Genomic DNA, 16,690 nt, shown 5'->3' with positions numbered 1-16,690 from the left:
TCCTTTCATCCTTCCTTCCTTCAATGCAAACACGAAGCCCACAGCTTCAGCAGCTGCCTTGTGACCATGAAAGAAAGGCCTGGAAAATCACGGACATTAGCCCGCAGGACACAGAGCCATCATCAGCACCCACCGACTTCAGAACTTCATGTTATGTTGGAAAAACACCCCAGGATTTACTCGAGCCACCACTGGTTGAGTTTTCTATTACTTGCAGCCAAGTGCATCCCAGCAAGTTACACAGAACCAGGACTCAATCCCGCCTCTGGAGCCTAGCTCCCTGGGTTCACCTCCTGGCCCTTTCCCTTACCAGCTCGTGACTGTGGGCGGGTCTCTCCCGGTTACAGGACCACATCTGTGAAATGGAACTGACCACAGTCCGTCCCTCACAGAGCCAGTCTGAAGATTAAACCAGACAATGCACAGCTTGGGCCCACAGTGAGTATTTGGCAAACAGTAGATGCTCTTACTTTTTATCACACCCCTGGATGGAGCCCAGGAAGACTCAATTCCCTCTGCTTTCTAAAGAACCACGGACGGGCACTTCAGACAAAAGGAACTCTCAGCAAGCAACTGCAGAGGGGACGTGCCTGCCTGCTCTTTTTAGAAAGCTCTAGCCCAGGGTTGAGGAACAATTGACATTTCATTTCCTAAGAGCCTGTAAAAGTCAGGGTGGGCAAGCTGTTCCCTGTGTGCACTCACTCACTCAGGAGAAGAGATCCCAGGGTGTGATGGACACTGACCAGCCCCTCCTTCTCGCTCCCTGGCTAAGGGGCTGAGTTACTGACATTACTGCTATTTGTGTTAATATTTTTAATGATGATAGAAATTCTTAGGGGGAGTCCTCACGGTTCTGTTCACGAAGTACATCTACCTGTCATGAGAATTAACTCAGATCCTGGCCCCAGATCAGAGAGGGGGCCTTCCTCATGCTTCTTCCCCTTCCTGGGGTTCTCAGAACTAGGAATGCTCATCTCCACTTGAAGCGCTCCCAGTCAAGGGCATCTTGAGGGCCAAATGAACGAGAGCACCTGCATTGGGGCTACCCGGGCATTTGGCTGAAATGCAAATTCCTAGGCCCTCCATACTCCCTGGGTCTGGATCCTTGGGGTGAGGCCCAGGAATCTGCACTGTAACATGTACCCCAGAGATCCTGTTGCTCCTTGAACTTTGAGGAGCACTGAGAAGGGGTGCAAGGCTGTGCATGTGTTTGAGGAGTGGAGAGGCTGGATGCCTGTTCCTGGTCTGCTCATGCTCATCCCTTAGCTGTTCCACTTTCCTACATCGAGGCCCTCTCTGGGATGCCATCACAGTTGGAAGCTTCCAAGGGCTTTCCGACTCAGAGCAGCTCCCGTTCTCTGCACTCATCCAAGGCAGGGGTCCACACCCTTAGCAAGGATCAGCCTCATTCTGGAGAGGTCCCTGCAGGCCAGTCCTCCAGCCCTGGTTCACCTAAGAGAATCATCATTGGAATTTCTGGGGAAGCTTTTAACAGAAGTGCCCAGGCCCCTCCTCACAGATGGCAATGGCCATTCATGTTCTTGGTTAGGGGAGGAGGTAGAATTACCAGCACAATGCACCGAGGGAGATACAGAAATAAAGAATATCTCAAGTTCAACAATAATGCCATTGAATATTTCATGACCTCTTAATGGACAAAAGCAGAAAAGTGGTTTAAATGAGACAGTGAAGTGGGTTCAACTATAACCCAATGCTTACTGGAGGTTTGTCACACACTGAAAGAGTCTCTAGTGAGGTGCCACAGGACTCACTATCCTGAGCTGATCAAGCACAGGAAGTAAATGTAATGAGTGACTGAATCAGGACTCCAAGAGATCATTGTAAGATAAAATTAATAGCAAAAAAAGCAAAGTTTGGTACTTGGGTTAAGTAAAGGTCAGCTGTGTTTAGTTCCAGGATGGGAGAGACCTGGCTTGGAAAGTGAACACAACCAGGGGGTGGCAGGGAGCACAGCCACTCAACAGGTCACCACGTGGCACTGGGACAAGGACAACCCATTCTCTCTGCCCCATGAGCCATCATTGGGAGGCTGGGGACCTACCCCCAGCCAGGCACCACGGGAGCCTCGCCCAGCAGGTGAGGCCGCCTCACCTATCCTTTGACAAATGGTGGCAGGTGTTGAGGACATTTCATGTAAAGAAAGGGAGGGCGCCTGGGTGGCTCAGTCGCTTAAGCATCTGCCTTTGGCTCAGGTCATGATCTCAGGGTCCTTCCAAATTCTGAAGGACTGTCATGAGTCTGTCAGAGATGCGCCCGCCTGCAGGCTCTGGGCCCCCTGTGCAATCAGGCCCCCGCCTCCCTCTCTGGCCTCATCTTTCAGCACCCGACCCCCTCCTCCGGGATCCCCAGGGTCCAACATCCCCCTCAAGCCCTTCCCCAAACAGCACCTGAGGCCCTCTGCATTCTGTCCCCTCTACCCCAGACCCCCTACCCCCATCCTCCGCCTGTTCAGCTCTTACTCACCGTGCAGGGCCTCTCTTCTTCAGGGAGCATACTCCACCCCGCTTGTGTCAATCAGGTCCCTGTTCCACAACCGCATGGTCCTCTACACTTCCTTACAACAGCATCGATCTCAATTTAGAATTTACTTAGCATCGTATTCTCTGTTTTATATCTGTTTTCTAAACCATGAGATCACAATGGCATCTGTCTTGTTCAACCCAGGGGCCCCCCCCCACCCCTGTCTAGCACAAGGCTTGGTGTGTAGCTGGTGCTCAATAAATATTGATTTTGTAAACAAATAAGTGAATGAATGTTCCCATCAGATAGGAGCTACGGGAAGACAAATTCGGTTCAGTGAAAGAAAGACTTTTCTAGCACATCGGGCTGTCCCCATTTGGGATTGGCTGCCAGGTGAGTTCCCCACAGCAACAGCTTGTGAGCAGGGCCTGACTGGATGTGAAGAGGAAAGCTCTGACCTCGAAGGAACCTTCCATCATGGAGATTGTCTCTTCCACAGCTTGAAAAAGGAGCCAGTAATTTGGGGAAGGGGAGGAGCAGGAAGGAAGAAAACGTCCTTGGGATGTCAGGCCCGTTACTTGGGGAAGCATAACGTTTATAGCACCAAGCCGGGCTGGGACTTGGGGGGCTGGACTCTGGAGCTGCGGGTTGTGGCTTCTCATCCAGCCCTCTGCACCCACACCATCCCTAGGCACAAAGGACAAGGAGGACCTTGAGAAGAAGACAGGTCTGGGTCACCCTGGTGTGTTCATGACTCTAACAAAATTTTCCATTGAACCTGCCCCCAACCAGGACCAGCTACTTAATGTGTGGGACCAGTGCTAAATGTAAATGCATGGCCCTCCTTCAAAACTTATTAAGAATTTCAAAACAGTGATAACAGAGCATGAAACCAGGCATGGGGGCCCCATGTGACTGTGCATGCGTGCAGCCCTCGCTCACCCCGCTGCCCGCCCCCCCAGGGGTATGCTGGCCTACAGACCCCACCCAAGGACAGAGACAAGATACCAGAGACCTCACCAATCCTCACTCTGCTCAGCTTGGATCTTCATTGTCTTAATTTCTAAATCTGAGCAGAAGGGGGAATCAGTAAGCAACAGAGACTCTTCAAGTCCAAAGGGCAAAGTGGTGATGCTCATAGGAGGCATTGAATAGAATCAGCAAAGCAAATGCCTTCCCCGAAACAGGAGCCAAGAAAAATTATCCTAAAACTTGGACATAAGGCACAGGGAGGGCAGTATTTCTCACAGTGTGATTTTGGAGCATTACTTAATCGACCCGGCTAAAGATTATTTCACTATCTAGGGGAATATACCTTTGTTTCATTCACTATTTACTGTTTTTTTTTTATTTTTTATTGTTATGTTAATCCCCATACATTACATCATTAGTTCTAGATATGGTGTTCCATGATTCATTGTTTGTGCATAACACCCAGTGCTCCATGCAGAACGTGCCCTCCTCAATACCCATCACCAGGCTAACCCATCCTCCCACCCCCCTCCCACTATTTACTGTTAATTAAAGGTCTGGCTGCTGTGAAATCAAGTTAACCTGCAGTTTTGTAAGTGATTTATACGCAACAGAAAAGATAACCCCCAAAGTTATGGTTTTATGACCCTATAGGTCGTTAACCAGCTTTAATTCCAACCTAACTCTCTCATCCCCACGTTTTCTCTCTAATACCTGTTTTCCTATTTCTGCTGATTACCATCCTGCTGTTCCTCATTAATGAGGTGAATAAATCACATGCCTTTTAAGATTTGTGTGTGGGTCACCTTTTTTGTTTAACTCTTTGGAAATTTTACTTTGACTTCAAGGTCAGGAAAGGACTATTAAGAAGCCTACTTAGTATCCATAAGATGAGAGTCAAATGAATATTGCATCCATAAAACAAGAACGGGTCCAAGAAACCCAGGAACAAGAAACCATCTTGGGAATTAGTAAGACGCAGAGGAGACGAACGATTCCAGGAGGGGCAGTAACTGGAGGAAAGGACATCGTTGGTGATTCAGAAGACAAGTCGAGGAATTCTCCTCTAGTACAGATGAAACCTTTGAGGGAAAAGAGGATAACTGCAGAGAATAGATATAGGAGGGAAATATCCACTTTGTGGGACTGCCAGCAGGCAGCAGAGAAGAATGGGCAAGAACCAAAAAAGCAATAAAAGAAATTTTTTCCTGACTAGAAGGAAAATACCAGTTCTCAAAGGCCCCACAGGAAGCAATCCTACCCCTAGACTTGCCCTAGTGAACTGTCTGAATTCTGAAGGTAAGGAGAAAACCCTACAAGCTTCAGGCAGGGAAAAAGCCAGGAAGAAGAATCAGATCTGTCCTGGACTCACCCGCAATTCGAGCTTGTGGATTTGAATGGGACCACATGCAGGGCTCTGAGGAGAGAAATTATGACTCCAGAGTGGTGCAGACAAAAACTGCCCTTCGCACAAGAAGATCAAAGGAACGTAGGTTTGGACAGGCAAGATTGAAAGATGACGCTATCCAAACACCTTGTCTTTAAAACAACAACAACAACAACAACAACAACAACAACAACAACAAAAAACGACTTAAGGATGGCCTCCAGCCAAAGCAAAACGAGGAGAATGAAGGACTTGACAAAAGAGAGTGGCACAGTTCACAAGAAACCATACAAACCCAGCACAGCTTCCAGCGAGGTCCTCGTAATTGTCAGGGTGGCTGTGAAGTTGAACTCTGTTCTTAGGGAAGGGTGTTTAGCAGAGGTGTAACATTTTCTTAAAAACGCTAGTGGAGGGCGCCTGGGTGGCTCAGTTGGTTAAGCGACTGCCTTCGGCTCAGGTCATGATCCTGGAGTCCCTGGATCGAGTCCCGCATTGGGCTCCCTGCTCGGCAGGGAGTCTGCTTCTCCCTCTGACCCTCCCCCCTCTCATGTGCTTGCTCTCTCATTCTCTCTCTCTCAAATAAATAAATAAATAAATCTTTAAAAAAAAAAAAAAACGCTAGTGGACAAATCATTTCATTTCAGAGCATCCTTGTGGAGTTCAGCATATACTTGGTGGTGCTGACTGCCCATCTCGGCCGCGCGCCTGTCCTCCCTCCTCGCCCCTTCCCAGTGGCATCTTGCACGCACTCCCACTGACACACACACATACATGAATACTCACACTGTCACAGACGCTGACACACGCACACTCACATGCACACCCATAGGCCTCCAGCGTTTCCCTCTCCCCCTCGGTCTCTCCCCCTTCTCAATTCTGCTCTGTTGACCCATTACTGGGCACGGTTAACCCCTGCTTGTCCTTCAGCTCTTGTGTGTCACCTCCTCAGGAAAGTCCTCAGGCCCCCAAGGCGCCACGCCAGCTCAGAGATGCTCTCAGAAAACCACAACGCTTTTCCCAGAGCCCTTGTCGCTGTGTGTGTGGTACATTCACCTCCACAGCTCTTGGATGCCTCTCGCCACACAGAAGTTGGGAAGGAAAAGGCCTATTCTGCGTTTGCTGTCCTTCATACCCCATACCTAGGACAGTGCTGATGCTTAGGAGGAGCCCATTCAACCCCTGGCTGTTAGATGAATGCATGAGCCCGGTTTGACCCAGGAAAGCAGGAACAAGGCACAAAGCAGGGTCCAAGATGCTCCAGATGGGCTAACTTGCAACCTGGCTTTTTTCTGACTGTAGCTTGTATCTTGACAGAAATAACCACAGTTTGGAGTCACACAGTGCCTGAGTCTGTGCTCTATCTCTGACTTGCTGAGCGATTTAGGGTAGTAAGATAATAGCTAACATTGATTGGGTGCTCATTTTGATAGAGTCATACTTATCCCCATTTTACAGATGAGGAAACTGAGGCTTAGATTAAGTCGCTTTCTCAAGGTCCTACAGTTAGTGTGAAACAGACCCAGTATCAGCTGACAGTGCGGGAAGACACATGTCTTACCAGAGAGGGGAGGAAGGTCTGTCTGTCCAAGCCATTCAGCAAAGGGCCATCATTCCTCCCACCCCAGGGGTCCAGGAAGGCCCTACCCAATGCAGCCTCATCATTCTCACCAAGAAGCCTCACCGATTATTTAAATTATGTCCGGTGTGCCCCAGAGGCTAAGGCCTGTGGGACATACACTACCTACCCTGCCATGACGATGAAGAAATCCAGTCGGTTCCATGTGTCCCCAAGGTAGCACTTCTTGCCAAAAATGCCCAGGGCCACCATCTTGAGCACCATCTCCATGGCGAAGAAGACGAAGATGAAGTCATCAAAGACCTGCAGGGGTAGGAGGAAGGCAAGAAGCAAGGCAAGGGACAGTATGAGGCTCTGGAGCAGGACCGTAGGGTTGGAGCCACAGTTTGGGGTGGGGCAAAGGCCTGGACATGAGGGGCCTGGAAAAGACCTGGAAACATCTCCTCTTGGGCAGGAAGAGAATCTCAGAGATCCTGGTCCAATGAGTCATTTCACAAATGAGGAGACAGAGGCCCAGAGAGGGGAATGAAGGTGCCCAAGGTCATACAGCCCACTCTTTTGTTCCCGAAAGTCAGGCCTACTGACAAGGGCCCCAGATGGGGGCAAGGCAAAGGGCTCTCCCTAATAACAATGGCCAAGCACTGGGCTAGATATCTGACCTGCATTCTCTTCCCTAATTCTCACAGCCACCCCATGGATAGCCCCACTTCAGGGGCGGAAACAGACTCAGAGAAGTCAAGCGACCTGCCGCAGGTCACACAGAAAGTAAGCGGCAGAATCAGAACGGACATTCAGGTCTATAAAACAGACCTGACCCCCCTCCAGGCAGGTTTCGGGGCTGCCTTCCTCTGTTTAGACAGAAGGCCCCAAATGCGTCCCTAAGCATGGGCTCAAGTGAGCAGATATTTCCTGAGGACAGGGCTGGGTGGAATTCCTCTTTGGAGGATCAATGAGGGCTGTGGTCAATTCAGTTCAACAAACGGGCCCACTTCCTGTGTGCTGGGACAGAGGCTGGGTGTCACCGACATAGAAGGAAGTCCTTGATGAACTCACCATCTGGTTGGGAAGCCAGCCTGGTACCCACTGAAGCTAATCGGTTCTAACTCCTCCAAGGGGCCTGAGGCTGGCTGAGGAGCTTGTCACCCTCTCAGACCCAAGACCCACCACCCCAGAGATTCTGATTCTGCAAGTTTGAGATGGGCCAGGTCTGAATCTTTAACAAGTGCCCCAGGGGATTCTGAGACCCTGGGCTGCTCAGGGGCTGCTCAGAACTGCTGAGTCCTGTGGAAACACAGGAGGCAGAAGGCAACTCCTCCCAGGAGGAATCTGGCTTTCCCAGGGAGAGGACATAGGATGAGGATGTTTATACACATCTGTAAAATAAGTAAAACCCTAACATCCTGCACTACGGGTAGACAAGTGCTGCATGGGGTCATGGCAGGTACCCAAGGTTAGGCCCCCACCTGGACCTGGGAGATGAAAACAGGAGAGATACAGGACGCTGGCTCCTGACAGGAACTGACAGCAAGTACGGAGCTTGGCCTTCATTCCAAGAGCACCAGGGAGCTAAGCAGGCTTTGGGCAGAGGAGTGTCAGGGTCACTTGAACTCTCTTGGCAATGGGGCAGTATGGTTAGTCTGGGGTTGGGGAGAGCAGGAGAAGACTTGGGGAGGCACCTAGATCGGGGAACATGGGGGCCTAGACTAGGGCAAAGGCTTCAAAATATACAGGGGCTGGAGGGGAGAAAGGATCAGGAAGGGCAATGGGTAAGACCAGTCGGGAGTGATGAAGAGGACAGCCAGTTGAGCGAGGGCAGGCCAGGTAGTGGGCAGGAGCGCCCCAGGCAAGGCAAATGGGCGGGGTATGGCAGACGGGGCGGGGTATGGCAAGGCGGGGTAGGGCGGGTAGGGCGGGGGGGCGGGGGGGGTTAATGGAGGGTAGGGCGGGGCTAGTGGGCGGGGTACGGCTGGCAGAGCCGGGCGGGTGGGCGGGGTATGACGGGCGGGGCGGGGTGTAGCAGGCGGGGCGGGGCTAGTGGGCTGGGTACGGCAGGCGGGGCGGGGTAGGACGGAAGGCGGGGTATGGCAGGCGGGGCGGGGCAGGGCGGATGGGCGGGGTATGGAAGGTAGGGCGGGGCGTGGTGGGCAGGGCGGGGCTAGTGGGCGGGATATGGCAAGCGGGGCGGGGCTAGGGGGCGGGGCAGGCGGGGGCTGGTGGGGGCGGGGCCGCACGGGCAGGGCACAACAAGCCAGGCAGGGCTGGCCGCCTCACCTGCAGGATCTTGCAGCGGTCAGACAGGCAGTCCATGTCGTCGCAGGGCTGGTACATGCCAAGTGTCACGCAGTTCAGCAGGATCACCAACATGCTGACACATTCAAACCATGTACACACCCAGTCAAGGACAAAACAGTCGGGAAGACTGTAGCCAAGGGAGGGCTGAATGCACCCTGGATTATAATACCCACCCACCATAAACACAGGCATACACCCCACTCCCCTCCAGATGCCTCCCCTGAGCAGGTCTATGCCCACGTTTTCAAAGACCTTGGAGACCAAAGAGGAGCCTAGGCACCTCACAACAGACATAGCCGCGGGTGCCAGACCCACCAGAGAACACAAATCATATGAAGCCACCGCCCTCGAGGACCCCTCCCCCATTTCCTTGCCCCAGCCTGAGTGTTCCCTTCGGGACCAGGAAGGGAGAAGTCCACAGACGCCCAGCTGGCAGGCCATCTCTGGACTATCCCTGCCTGTCCATCTCTGACCACCTCCCTCTGTCATTGCCTCCCTTCTCTGACTACCTCTCCCCTCCCCTACCTCTCCCCTCCCCTGACCTATGCCTTCTCCATGTCTGCCCCAAGCCTGCAGCTGGAGCCTGCAGAGGGCCTGTGCAGTGTGGCTGGGATGGGCTGGACAACCCTATCCTTCCCTCCTCTTCCATTGCCGGGGTTAGAACTCATCACTGGATTCTGGAATATCGGAGTCTAGGTCCCCCCCGGCCTCTGCACCAAGAGGGATGGAACTCAGCCTCCAGAGGCCCGGCCAGGCAGAAAGTCTCCTGCAGCCACCAGCTTTAGGCAGGGATTCTGAGGCACTTTTATGTCCTAAAGTTGTCTTGTTGGCATGCTTGTTGTCTTCATCCACAGCTAGAACCTCCTTTCCAAGGGGACAGGGGTTTTGCATTCATACCTCTAACAGTGACAGGCATCAAGTAGGAGTTCAGTAAATGTCTGGTGCATGAATAAGTAAATCTCTTTGGGCCCTGTCCATTCTGATATCCAGTGATTCTTACGTGTCTCCAAATGAGAACCCCAGCCCCTTGCTCTAAGCTGGGACATAGCCACACTACCCAGACCCCACCCACTGGGGGTGAACACCTCTTCTTGCCTGATGGGAGACGGACCTGGTTACCCTGGCAACAGGCTCCCTCTCATCCCCGGGCCCTTGCTCACCTTGGGATGCTGCTTTCCTTCCTACCTCTCCTTCAGACCCTCCTCGCCCAGCCCTGCTCCTTCCTACCCCCCACCCCACCGCCACTCTCCTGCCACAGCCTGTAATTAACTGCAGTCCCTGCCAGGGCCCCCTTCTAGCCTGACCACTGCTCTGAGCAGCAGCTTCGTCATTAATTAACTTTTTTGAAGTTCAAGCGTTCTAATTACCAGTGAACATCTCCCACTCCCCTTGCTTTTCCCCTTGCCTGCCACACTTTCTCTCCTCCCAGCTGCCTCCTCTGCTCCCTCTGCCCTCCCTGCCAGCTTCAAGTTCAAAGTGCACTTAGCAGGTCTCTCCCAGGAGCCCAGAACCCCACACTTCTTCCTCACCAGGGCCCTGAGTAATGGAGGTCAGCAGGCCCATTGTACAAATGAGGAAAATGAGGCTCAGAGAAACTAGGGGCCTCACCTAGGTCACACAGCTGGGAAGTACCAGAACTGAGATTCATACCAAGCCTGCTGGACTCCAAGGCCAGTGTTCTCCTCTGTGATACATGGCCTGTCTCTGCCTGTGACTTCCACCTCCCTCCCTGAGGCCTCAGACCATCCCCAGTGTCTCTCACCTGGACCCTGCACAGCACCCCCCAGCCTCCGGCTCTGGTCTCTGCCCCTCCAATCTGCCCCACACAATCACCAGGCAAGTGCTGTGTGCCCAGTACTATCCGAGCGCTTTGCAAGCATCACCTCAGTTAATTCTGAGGGCTGTTGTAAGTCCCACTGAGAAATGAGGAGCCTGAGACACAAAGGGGAACCTGATTTGCCCAAGGTCACCAGCTGGAAAAGGACAGAGCTGAGATTCAGAACCAGGGCCTGCTTTGCTTACCCCCAAGCCATTTGGCCACAGCCAGATTAATCTGCCTGAAGCGCAGCTCTGATTATGCCTTTCCCCTGTTCAGAAATCTTCTATGGCTCCACCCTCTTTAGCCTGACACCCAAGGCTGCCTACACTCTGAACTCAATGAATTCTTCTGGCCTTATCTCCCACCCATTGGGCTTGGCATTCAATGAACTTCTTGCTGGCCCCAAGCATACCTTTTGCATGCACTTCCTTCTACCGTCTCTACCAGGCAAACTCCTACCCATCCTTCACAGCCCAGTCCATTTGTCCCTTCTTGAAACTTCCCTTGAAGCACCTTTCCCCATTCACAAGGTGGTGGCTCAGCCTCCTCTCTGGAAGTGCTTCCTATCCACATGGTCTAGCTTGTACCACAGTAATGAACTTGGCAGTAACCATGACTACTGTGTGCCAAGTCCCTAGGGACATGGCCTTGGCTCTCATCACAGCTCACTGGGGGCAGATGGGGAAACAGGACTGGAGAGCTAGAGTGACTTGCCCAAGGTCACACAGCCACTAAGCAGCCCAAATGACCTGACTCAGTGGTGCCCAGAGCCACTGTGTGATGCTGCTTCTGTTGTTACTCACTGCACTGAGTCCCTCGAGGAGGCAGATGGAGTGGCTTTCACCTCTAGCTTGCTCAGCTTCAGACATTCAGAGGTGGACAGTCTCAGCCCTGCCCCGAGGCACTCGGGGAAATCCCAGATGGCAGAGCCTGGGCCCTTTCCAGGAGCCCGCGAGGCTCAGAAGTCCGGCCAGAGCTGGTATTGTTGCCCATGGTTCCTGACATGCACCCCACTGGCTCGGGGATCAAAGGCCCCAGCCCTCCTTGAAGCCAAACCAGACCACGAAGCCTGGGGAAGGAGATTGTCAGAGGGAGTCAAGGTCTCCGGGCTGTGGAAGTCCACGGCCTGGCCCAGTGACTAATGTTTCCACCATTAGTCATAAGCAGTGAGGAAATCTGAAAGCACAGTCAGGCGTAACTCTGGGGTTCTGGGACCATTTGAGGGAGGACGGAGGCCCCAAGAGGGCGGTAAGGATTTCCAGGTAACAGGGCAGGCCAAGACTCGAGTGCTGGCTCCACGAGCACAGTCTTCAGTGGTCCCCACTGCCTCTCACGGCGAGGCTCAAAGCCACCTGCCTGGCACCTGAGACTGTGCAGTGGGGACCCCGTCCTGCTCCATTGGCCAGAGGGACCTCCGTCACAGAACAATCCCACCAAGGTCCTCAGGAAGCAACTCATTCAATCCCCCACTGCGCAGATGGGAACCGGAGGGACAGAGAGGCTTCCTTGCAACACCGTGAGCCAGGAGCAGAAGGGACCCTCAGACCACAGACTCCCCGCCCACGGGGGTCCCTGAGCCATGGCTGGATTTCAGACAGACACCCAAACCCCGCGTCTCCCCAAAGGTCCAGGCTCTGCATGTAGCACCTGCTCAGCACAGCCCCCGGATTCGACCCGAGACCGGCAGCCACGGGCACCTCTGAGGAACAGGGATGGGGGAAGAGATCAATGGCGACCCAACTGGGCTTCCTTGGCAGAGAAAACCTTCCCAGACACCCACCCGGCTGGGGGAGAAACAAACAAAGGGTTCTCGGGGGCTGCAGAGTCACCCCCCACCACACTACCACCCCACCCCCGGCCCCAGCACGCAAGGCGCAGCCCCACCTAGAGCCGGCCCCCCACCCCACCCCGTTCCCCCTGCTCTGCTGGTGGCGCGTCCGGTGGTCCTCAGAGCCCAGCAGCGAATCGAGGAGCATATACTGAGGGTCTGCTGTGTTCCAGGCCCCGGGTCAGCAGCAGTGACGATGGTAACCCTGGCAAACATTTCCCAAGTGCTCCCGAATGTCTGTTTGCCAAGGAGCTTTCCAATCAAACAGCTCGTACTATCTCAGTTAAACCCTACAGCAAGCGCGTGCGGGAGGGCAGAACACAGAGCCTGTGTAGCCGTGGACTTGGGGCCAGGGCTCGGCACGTGGTGGGCAGCAGGGAAAGCCCCTCTTTGTCACCCTCTCCTGTAATAGGACCCAGGGTCTCCCATTCTTTGGCTTGGGGGCGGGGGGGGGGGGGCAAGGGGAAACCACCTCACCAGCAGAGGACTGCAATCCCCTGCTCGCGTTAACTGCTGACTACCTAGAATGACCTTGAATAAAGAAGAGATGCTATCACAGCCTTTCCGTCCCGTGTCCGCCTCCCGAGGGCCGAATCTTCACTAACAGCCTTTCAAAAAGAACCACTCAGTTCAGGCCAGGCAACGCAAAGTTGCCCCCAGAATTTCAGCAAAGTCCCCTAAAACTGGCAGGGACTACTGTTATCTGCATCTTGCAGACAAGGAAGCTGAGAAGGAGTTGTGGCTCCACATCCATCGAGGGTCACACAGCTGTTATGTGACAGCAGCAGGATTTGAATCTGCCCCCTGCTGACTCCTAATCCCATGTTCCCAGCCCCGTGCCCCACCAGCCCCAGGCACAGAGCCTGGAACACGAGAAGCCCTCGACTGGCATGTGCTCAGTGGAATATCTGCTTTTTCCTTCTCGCCCACGTTGTCTCCTCCCGATTGGGCCGGGGTCACAGGCGGCCTGGGAGTCGGGAAGGATGACATTCCGCCCCTGTGGCCCCTGCGTGGCTGGGAGGAGGGGCTATCCCACGAGGAGGAGCTAATGGGAGGGCAAGTCAGCAAGGGGAGGGTGCTGGTCTCAAGGCCCCCAGTCAGTAAGAAGTCCAGCTGGACAAGAGTCGTTACTCCACCCCACGTCCCAGCTGCCGTCTTGAAAACTGGAGGGACAGGGTCATCTGGGAAGCCAACCAGGCCGAGGGCCTCCTCAAACCTGCTACTTCCCAGAGAGAAGAGTGACCGGATGGAGGGACAGTGCCTGATGCCCCAGCAGGCCCCTCAGGGCAGCCTCCTCTCTAGGAGCCAGAGCCCGAGGCCAGCACGGTTACCATGGTGACCACCACCCTCCATCCTGTAGGCCCAGATGACAGTCACAGTTTCTGTAATTCGGAGGGCTCTGGGAGGGGGGTGGGGGCAGGAGTGCTGGGTTTGGCTGAGGCAGCCAAATTTGTTTTTATTTTTGTCAAATCTGAAATCAGATCCATTTCCCAGGGTGCACCTCAGTTGTCTAAATAAATCAAGTGGAAGAAAGGGCTGGAAGCTGCATCCTCCTGGACCAGAGAGGCAGGGAAGGAGAGCCAGACCCAACGTGGGGGTCCTTCCCTTACTGGTCCTCAGTTAGTCCCAGGATAGGAGCTCAGGCCTCCAGTCTTCAAAGGCTGAGGTCTGAGATTCCAGATCCCAGTTCTTAGGACGGCTTCTACATGGCCAGATCCACAGGCATCCACGGAGCAACTGTTGTATGTATACCTGGGCTGTGCATCAGGGCTCTGAGATGAACCAGGCTTACTCCTGCCCTGGAGGTCCCTAGAGCACATCCTTGTCCTAGGCCCCGGCTGTGATGTGTGGCTACCATTTCAAATGTCAACTATGCTCTAGACCCTTGGGCTTCAAAGAATATATCCATTCACTAATTCATTAATTGATTCATTTGACTTGTCTTTATGAGCAAAAGCCACTCTGGAGAGCTGCTTGGTATCTATTAAAGCGAAACAGGCCCAGCCGGGCCCCTCCTGGGTGCACACCCCGGAGAAATTCTGACAGAAGTCCACAGAAAGGCCTGTGCCAGAAGGCTCATAGCTCTCTTATTCATAACGGCCCCAACCTGGGAACAACCCAAGTGTGCATCATCGGGAGAATGAGTCGGGCAGCAGATTTCAACTAGGGATGATTCTGACCCCCAGGGGACATGTGGCCATGTCTAGAGACGTTTTTGATTGCCTCGGGGGGGCAGGGCACTGGCATCTAATGGGTAGAGACCAGGGACCCTGCTAAACATCCTGCAATGCACAGGACAGCCCCACCACGAAGAATTATGCAGCCCCGTGTGTCAGCAGTGCTGAGCTGAGAAACCAGGGGCACATCCGTTCGATGGAAGACTCCCCAGCAATGGGACAAAGAGCAAACCACTGACACACGCAACAGCTGGGACGAAGCTCACCAGCATAACGCTGGGTGACAGAAGCAGGACACCCAAGAGCAAAGAGTGTGTGAATCCAATTCTATAAAGTGAAAAATCAGGCAAAGCTAACCCTACAGTGAAGGAGCTCAGAGCAGCGGTGACTTCGGGGGAGCACCCATCGGAGGTGGGGGACGAGGGAGCTTCTGGGGCGCTCTCCATCTTTTGGAGATGTTCTTGTTGGCCTGAGTGTGGTCACCGGAGTATATTTATACGGGAAAATGCCCCGAGCTGGACACAAAGATTTGTGAGCTCTACTGCATGTACACCTTACACCTCAATAAAAAGGGCAACAAAGGGGCGCCTGGGTGGCTCAGCAGTTAAGCTTCCGACTCTTGATTTTGGCTCAGGTCATGATCTCAAAGTTGTGAGATCGAGCCCCACATTGGGCTCCTCGCTGGGCATGGAGCCTGCTTGGGACTCTCTCTCCCTCTCCCTCTGCCCAACCCCCCTCTCTCCCTCTCTAAAAAAAAAAAAGAAAGATTTGTTCCTCCCATGCCCATAGCAGTCTCGGGAGATAGTGGGTTATTATACCCACTTCACAGATTCAAAAATAAAGGTCCAGATACTTGCCCAAGGTCACACGGTGGTTGAGCTGAGACAGAAAGCTGCTCCATAAAGTGGACAGACTTGCTGGACAGATGGTCCTAGGCCTCTCTGCTTACATGCCTCCAGCAATGGGGAGCTCCCCACATGACACACAGCCCAGCCTGGGCTGGACTGGTTCTGCTTATATGCTAGAGTCTCCGTGGGCTGAGAACCCTTACAGGGGCAAGATGAGGAAGTGAGTGCTCCCTTCCTTCCTTGTCCCTGCCCCCAATTCCACTTCTTAAAGGCCCCTTAATTTGAGAACTCATTGAATTTGGCCAAAGTCTCTGATTCCCAGATGCCCAGCAGGCCTCAGTGCCCAGTGCAGACAGCCGGAGTGGGGGAGGTGAGGGAACAGGGGCTGCCAGCTTGGAAGAAAACCCAGGGCGGATGGTCCATGGGATAAGAACTCCAGCCAAGGAGGCTTCAGCCCCTGCTGATGAAAAGGGGAGGGCAGGGCAGACCGCTGGGGCCCAGGGTCCCACTGTCTGGGGGCTGGCCCAGCCTCAAGAGCCCACCCCCAAAGAAGGTGTGCCGCGGGGAACCCTCCTGGAGTCCTAGGCAGGGGGTACTCACAATGTCTTGGATGTACCCCCCTTATGTCAGCTATCAAACTGAGTGTGGTCTGTCCTGGTTTCTCACCACCAACCAGCCTGTGCTGTCCCAGGGCAGAGGGTATCCATCCCTCTCTGTGCCCAGAGCCCTACTTGGAGCAGCTCAAAAGGAGTGAGGTCCCCATCACCTGGAGGTATCGAGGAGCCTAAGGAGGAATTTCTGTGCTGGAGGGATTTGCAGCCTCCCTTCCCACCCTGATCCCTCCTCTTCTCCCTTTTAACATCCATCACTCACTACTCCTTTATTCGGCAGCCCCTCACCGAGACCCCCTCTGTCTGGCCCACAGTGGCTCTGGGAACCCCACATGAAGAAGATACAGTCCCTGCCCTCCAGAAACCACAAGCAGACACTCGGTGGAGACACAGACAGAGGGTGATGACATCCTCGCTCGGTCTCCTGGGGCCTGTCCCCCACCACACGTCTCCCCTGCCTGCCAGTGACCACACACGTGCACGCGTCCAGGTATGCACTCCCACCGGGCGCCACAGCCCTTCGGGCACCTGCACACGCTATCGCGCATGCGCACCTTCCTCCTCGCCCTCTGGCCAGCAGCCCTGGGCACGGCCGGCCCACTCTCCTGCAAAAGCAGTTCTGAGGCTTCTCCGGACCCCCTGGGGAAGTTCATGAGCCCCTTCTCAGAATCATGTTTTTAATGCATACATTTGTTTTTA

The 16,690-nt window shown here is 53.9% G+C and overlaps 1 protein-coding gene across 2 annotated transcripts in view; it reads right to left on the bottom strand.

Moving 5' to 3' along the window:
• Window positions 1-16,690, bottom strand: part of CACNA1I (calcium voltage-gated channel subunit alpha1 I) — a 116,233-nt gene that overhangs the window by 75,872 nt on the left and 23,671 nt on the right. For both annotated transcript variants that reach the window (XM_078076647.1, XM_078076648.1), the window contains exons 3-4: window positions 8,688-8,800; window positions 6,586-6,719 (exon numbers count right to left, since the gene is read on the bottom strand). In XM_078076647.1, the coding sequence (XP_077932773.1) occupies window positions 6,586-6,719; window positions 8,688-8,800 (247 nt within the window). The remainder of the gene's footprint in view (window positions 1-6,585; window positions 6,720-8,687; window positions 8,801-16,690) is intronic.

Source organism: Halichoerus grypus, chromosome 6 (assembly GCF_964656455.1).
Source record: "Halichoerus grypus chromosome 6, mHalGry1.hap1.1, whole genome shotgun sequence".
Taxonomy (NCBI): domain Eukaryota; kingdom Metazoa; phylum Chordata; class Mammalia; order Carnivora; family Phocidae; genus Halichoerus; species Halichoerus grypus.
Note: the sequence above shows the minus strand (reverse complement) of the source record. Positions and strands in the feature narration are given on the sequence as shown.